At 40.3% G+C, this 6,944-nt stretch overlaps 1 protein-coding gene across 1 annotated transcript in view; it reads left to right on the forward strand.

Annotated features, from left to right (window-relative positions):
- The window catches only part of LOC139375691 (KH domain-containing, RNA-binding, signal transduction-associated protein 2-like), a 117,741-nt gene extending 111,597 nt beyond the window's left edge, over positions 1–6,144 (forward strand). The window contains exons 9-10 of the mRNA XM_071117500.1: positions 5,792–5,875; positions 5,969–6,144. Coding sequence (XP_070973601.1) covers positions 5,792–5,875; positions 5,969–5,994 — 110 coding nt within the window. The 3' untranslated portion in view covers positions 5,995–6,144. The remainder of the gene's footprint in view (positions 1–5,791; positions 5,876–5,968) is intronic.
- The last annotated feature ends 800 nt before the right edge of the window (positions 6,145–6,944 follow it).

Below are 6,944 nucleotides of genomic sequence, written 5' to 3' on the forward strand. Positions count from 1 at the left end.
AGGAAACACAACTTCCGGTCACAATTAAACACGTAGCAGATACAGCCAGTAGGAAACACAACTTCAGGTCACAATTAAACAAGTAGCAGATACAGCCAGTAGGAAACACAACTTCCGGTCACAATTAAACACGTAGCAGATACAGCCAGTAGGAAACACAACTTCCGGTCACAATTAAACACGTAGCAGATACAGCCAGTAGGAAACAAAACTAGTCACAATTAAACACGTAGCAGATACAGCCAGTAGGAAACACAACTTCAGGTCACAATTAAACAAGTAGCAGATACAGCCAGTAGGAAACACAACTTCCGGTCACAATTAAACACGTAGCAGATACAGCCAGTAGGAAACACAACTTCCGGTCACAATTAAACACGTAGCAGATACAGCCAGTAGGAAACACAACTTCCGGTCACAATTAAACACGTAGCAGATACTGCCAGTAGGAAACAAAACTTCCGGTCACAATTAAACACGTAGCAGATACAGCCAGTAGGAAACACAACTTCCGGTCACAATTAAACACGTAGCAGATAGAGCCAGTAGGAAACAAAACTTCCGGTCACAATTAAACACGTAGCAGATAGAGCCAGTAGGAAACAAAACTAGTCACAATTAAACACGTAGCAGATACAGCCAGTAGGAAACAAAACTTCCGGTCACAATTAAACACGTAGCAGATAGAGCCAGTAGGAAACAAAACTAGTCACAATTAAACACGTAGCAGATACAGCCAGTAGGAAACACAACTTCAGGTCACAATTAAACACGTAGCAGATACAGCCAGTAGGAAACACAACTTCAGGTCACAATTAAACAAGTAGCAGATACAGCCAGTAGGAAACAAAACTTCCGGTCACAATTAAACACGTAGCAGATACAGCCAGTAGGAAACACAACTTCCGGTCACAATTAAACACGTAGCGGATACAGCCAGTAGGAAACACAACTTCCGGTCACAATTAAACACGTAGCAGATACAGCCAGTAGGAAACAAAACTAGTCACAATTAAACACGTAGCAGATACAGCCAGTAGGAAACACAACTTCAGGTCACAATTAAACAAGTAGCAGATACAGCCAGTAGGAAACAAAACTTCCGGTCACAATTAAACACGTAGCAGATACAGCCAGTAGGAAACACAACTTCCGGTCACAATTAAACACGTAGCAGATACAGCCAGTAGGAAACACAACTTCCGGTCACAATTAAACACGTAGCAGATACAGCCAGTAGGAAACACAACTTCCGGTCACAATTAAACACGTAGCAGATACTGCCAGTAGGAAACAAAACTTCCGGTCACAATTAAACACGTAGCAGATACAGCCAGTAGGAAACACAACTTCCGGTCACAATTAAACACGTAGCAGATAGAGCCAGTAGGAAACAAAACTTCCGGTCACAATTAAACACGTAGCAGATAGAGCCAGTAGGAAACAAAACTAGTCACAATTAAACACGTAGCAGATAGAGCCAGTAGGAAACAAAACTTCCGGTCACAATTAAACACGTAGCAGATAGAGCCAGTAGGAAACAAAACTTCCGGTCACAATTAAACACGTAGCAGATACAGCCAGTAGGAAACAAAACTTCCGGTCACAATTAAACACGTAGCAGATAGAGCCAGTAGGAAACAAAACTAGTCACAAATAAACACGTAGCAGATACAGCCAGTAGGAAACAAAACTTCCGGTCACAATTAAACACGTAGCAGATACAGCCAGTAGGAAATATAACTTCCGGTCACAATTAAACACGTAGCAGATACAGCCAGTAGGAAACACAACTTCCGGTCACAATTAAACACGTAGCAGATAGAGCCAGTAGGAAACAAAACTTCCGGTCACAATTAAACACGTAGCAGATACAGCCAGTAGGAAACAAAACTTCCGGTCACAATTAAACACGTAGCATATAGAGCCAGTAGGAAACAAAACTTCCAGTCACAATTAAACACGTAGCAGATACAGCCAGTAGGAAACAAAACTTCCGGTCACAATTAAACACGAAGCAGATACAGCCAGTAGGAAACAAAACCTCCGGTCACAATTAAACACGTAGCAGATACTGCCAGTAGGAAACAAAACTTCAGGTCACAATTAACCACGTAGCAGATACAGCCAGTAGGAAACAAAACTTCCGGTCACAATTAAACACGTATCAGTTACTGCCAGTAGGAAACAAAACTTCCAGTCACAATTAAACACGTAGCAGATACAGCCAGTAGGAAACAAAACTTCCGGTCACAATTTAACACGTAGCAGATAGAGCCAGTAAGAAACAAAACTTCCGGTCACAATTAAACACGTAGCAGATAGAGCCAGTAGGAAACAAAACTTCCGGTCACAATTAAACACGTAGCAGATAGAGCCAGTAGGAAACAAAACTTCCGGTCACAATTAAACACGTAGCAGATAGAGCCAGTAGGAAACAAAACTTCCGGTCACAATTAAACACGTAGCAGATACAGCCAGTAGGAAACAAAACTTCCGGTCACAATTAAACACGTAGCAGATACAGCCAGTAGGAAACAAAACTTCCGGTCACAATTAAACACGTAGCATATAGAGCCAGTTGGAAACAAATCTTCCAGTCACAATTAAACACTTAGCAGATACAGCCAGTAGGAAACAAAACTTCCAGTCACAATTAAACACGTAGCAGATAGAGCCAGTAGGAAACAAAACTTCCGGTCACAATTAAACACGGAGCAGATAGAGCCAGTAGGAAACAAAACTTCCGGTCACAATTAAACACGTAGCAGATAGAGCCAGTAGGAAACAAAACTTCCGGTCACAATTAAACACGTAGCAGATAGAGCCAGTAGGAAACAAAACTTCCGGTCACAATTAAACACGTAGCAGATAGAGCCCGTAGGAAACACAACTTCCGGTCACAATTAAACACGAAGCAGATACAGCCAGTAGGAAACAAAACCTCCGGTCACAATTAAACACGTAGCAGATACTGCCAGTAGGAAACAAAACTTCAGGTCACAATTAACCACGTAGCAGATACAGCCAGTAGGAAACAAAACTTCCGGTCACAATTAAACACGTAGCAGATACTGCCAGTAGGAAACAAAACTTCCAGTCACAATTAAACACGTAGCAGATACAGCCAGTAGGAAACAAAACTTCCGGTCACAATTAAACACGTAGCAGATAGAGCCAGTAGGAAACAAAACTAGTCACAATTAAACACGTAGCAGATAGAGCCAGTAGGAAACAAAACTTCCGGTCACAATTAAACACGTAGCAGATAGAGCCAGTAGGAAACAAAACTTCCAGTCACAATTAAACACGTAGCAGATACAGCCAGTAGGAAACAAAACTTCCGGTCACAATTAAACACGTAGCAGATAGAGCCAGTAGGAAACAAAACTAGTCACAAATAAACACGTAGCAGATACAGCCAGTAGGAAACAAAACTTCCGGTCACAATTAAACACGTAGCAGATACAGCCAGTAGGAAATATAACTTCCGGTCACAATTAAACACGTAGCAGATACAGCCAGTAGGAAACACAACTTCCGGTCACAATTAAACACGTAGCAGATAGAGCCAGTAGGAAACAAAACTTCCGGTCACAATTAAACACGTAGCAGATACAGCCAGTAGGAAACAAAACTTCCGGTCACAATTAAACACGTAGCATATAGAGCCAGTAGGAAACAAAACTTCCAGTCACAATTAAACACGTAGCAGATACAGCCAGTAGGAAACAAAACTTCCGGTCACAATTAAACACGAAGCAGATACAGCCAGTAGGAAACAAAACCTCCGGTCACAATTAAACACGTAGCAGATACTGCCAGTAGGAAACAAAACTTCAGGTCACAATTAACCACGTAGCAGATACAGCCAGTAGGAAACAAAACTTCCGGTCACAATTAAACACGTATCAGTTACTGCCAGTAGGAAACAAAACTTCCAGTCACAATTAAACACGTAGCAGATACAGCCAGTAGGAAACAAAACTTCCGGTCACAATTTAACACGTAGCAGATAGAGCCAGTAAGAAACAAAACTTCCGGTCACAATTAAACACGTAGCAGATAGAGCCAGTAGGAAACAAAACTTCCGGTCACAATTAAACACGTAGCAGATAGAGCCAGTAGGAAACAAAACTTCCGGTCACAATTAAACACGAAGCAGATACAGCCAGTAGGAAACAAAACTTCCGGTCACAATTAAACACGTAGCAGATACAGCCAGTAGGAAACAAAACTTCCGGTCACAATTAAACACGTAGCAGATACAGCCAGTAGGAAACAAAACTTCCGGTCACAATTAAACACGTAGCATATAGAGCCAGTTGGAAACAAATCTTCCAGTCACAATTAAACACGTAGCAGATACAGCCAGTAGGAAACAAAACTTCCAGTCACAATTAAACACGTAGCAGATAGAGCCAGTAGGAAACAAAACTTCCGGTCACAATTAAACACGTAGCAGATAGAGCCAGTAGGAAACAAAACTTCCGGTCACAATTAAACACGTAGCAGATAGAGCCAGTAGGAAACAAAACTTCCGGTCACAATTAAACACGTAGCAGATAGAGCCAGTAGGAAACAAAACTTCCGGTCACAATTAAACACGTAGCAGATAGAGCCCGTAGGAAACACAACTTCCGGTCACAATTAAACACGAAGCAGATACAGCCAGTAGGAAACAAAACCTCCGGTCACAATTAAACACGTAGCAGATACTGCCAGTAGGAAACAAAACTTCAGGTCACAATTAACCACGTAGCAGATACAGCCAGTAGGAAACAAAACTTCCGGTCACAATTAAACACGTAGCAGATACTGCCAGTAGGAAACAAAACTTCCAGTCACAATTAAACACGTAGCAGATACAGCCAGTAGGAAACAAAACTTCCGGTCACAATTAAACACGTAGCAGATAGAGCCAGTAGGAAACAAAACTTCCGGTCACAATTAAACACGTAGCAGATAGAGCCAGTAGGAAACAAAACTTCCGTTCACAATTAAACACGTAGCAGATAGAGCCAGTAGGAAACAAAACTTCCGGTCACAATTAAACACGAAGCAGATACAGCCAGTAGGAAACAAAACTTCCGGTCACAATTAAACACGTAGCAGATACAGCCAGTAGGAAACAAAACTTCAGGTCACAATTAAACATGTAGCAGATACAGCCAGTAGGAAACAAAACTTCCGGTCACAATTAAACACGTAGCAGATACTGCCAGTAGGAAACACAACTTCAGGTCACAATTAAACACGTAGCAGATACAGCCAGTAGGAAACAAAACTTCCGGTCACAATTAAACACGTAGCAGATATTGCCAGTAGGAAACAAAACTTCCAGTCACAATTAAACACGTAGCAGATACTGCCAGTAGGAAACAAAACTTCCGGTCACAATTAAACACGTAGCAGATACAGCCAGTAGGAAACACAACTTCCGGTCACAATTAAACACGTAGCAGATACAGCCAGTAGGAAACAAAACTTCCGGTCACAATTAAACACGTAGCAGATACTGCCAGTAGGAAACAAAACTTCCGGTCACAATTAAACACGTAGCAGATACAGCCAGTAGGAAACAAAACTTCCGGTCACAATTAAACACGTAGCAGATACTGCCAGTAGGAAACAAAACATTGCTCAGACCGGTTGGATTGAACCCTTTGTTTTGACCTACTGGAGTTTGTCTTTAGTGTACCAACAAAAATATTATAGTAGTTCTTTACTTTTACCTTGGTTTGGGTTCTTATCTTACTATGTAATGTTGTCTGAACTCTACCTCTTGCAGAAGAGGAGTGGACTACAACCCGTCCGACACTCAAAGCCCCAACAACAAGGCTCTCACGAGGGGGCTACAGAGAACATCCCTATGGTAGATATTGAAGGTGCTACACATCTGTGACCTCCGACATAAGACAACCTTACGATTGTTTTTTTTTTTTTTTTTTACATTCTCCTCCCTCAGGATTTGTCCACAAAGGAAGCACATAGCTACACTAGATGACCCTTAACCTTCCACACAGTGTCTCTATGATTTTCTTGATAACGTGGGCTCTTTTTTTAGAACAACGAGCAGAGAAAACAAAAGAGAGACACTTGTGTTTCAATAAGCTACATTGTAACGTTGTTCTTGGTTGTCCATAATTGTTTGTCCCTCAGAAAAGAAAAGCATGAAGTTGTCACAGAACTTGATGCTTCATGATACCCCTTAGTGAACTTTGATTTCATCAGGGTGACAATAGGATGCTACTATTGAGTGAAGTTAACCAAGTTTATAAATTATTTTTTAAATATTTGTTATGATGTTAGAATTTGATCTTGTAAAACGAATTTAAATGTTTTGTGTTGGGGTTGAAAGCAATCAGCTATGTTTGTAGCTTACTACAAGTGCTCTGTTCTGTGTTTAACTTGTATTTGTAACTAAAAACGTATATTAAAAAGACCATAAAGCACCATGTGTAAGCTTCTCTAAATAGGTGGCCATAAATTGGTAAATTTGTTTTTCCATAATTTGTTAATAAAGCTGAAACTTTTGGGTAAAAACAGAAACATTTGAAGTACTTGTTTCTAGCACTAAATGCCTGCTTGGTTTCAGGTCATTGCTAAAAATGTTTTTTTTTTTTTTATACAGAAAGTCCACAAAAAATGACATTTCGAGACTTTCCCAGACTTGTCTTTCGTAATTTCTTTGCAACAGTATAGATAACATGCATTAACACGATAAAGAATCTTTTGTTAAATAATTTCAAAGTAAGATATAAATTGTTCCTTGAATCTTGGTTAGTCATATTAAATGTATAATGTTTAGACTAATAAATGGATTTTTAACCTATTTTCTAAGTTTGACCTTATTAAACACAAATTCTGATTGACTTGTTTGCACTAGCATGTCTCTGAGAATGATATGGCGATAAAAGAGGTAAGAAAGTCCCCCTATACTA

This window comes from Oncorhynchus clarkii, chromosome 20 (assembly GCF_045791955.1).
Source record: "Oncorhynchus clarkii lewisi isolate Uvic-CL-2024 chromosome 20, UVic_Ocla_1.0, whole genome shotgun sequence".
NCBI classification, from domain to species: Eukaryota; Metazoa; Chordata; class Actinopteri; order Salmoniformes; family Salmonidae; genus Oncorhynchus; species Oncorhynchus clarkii.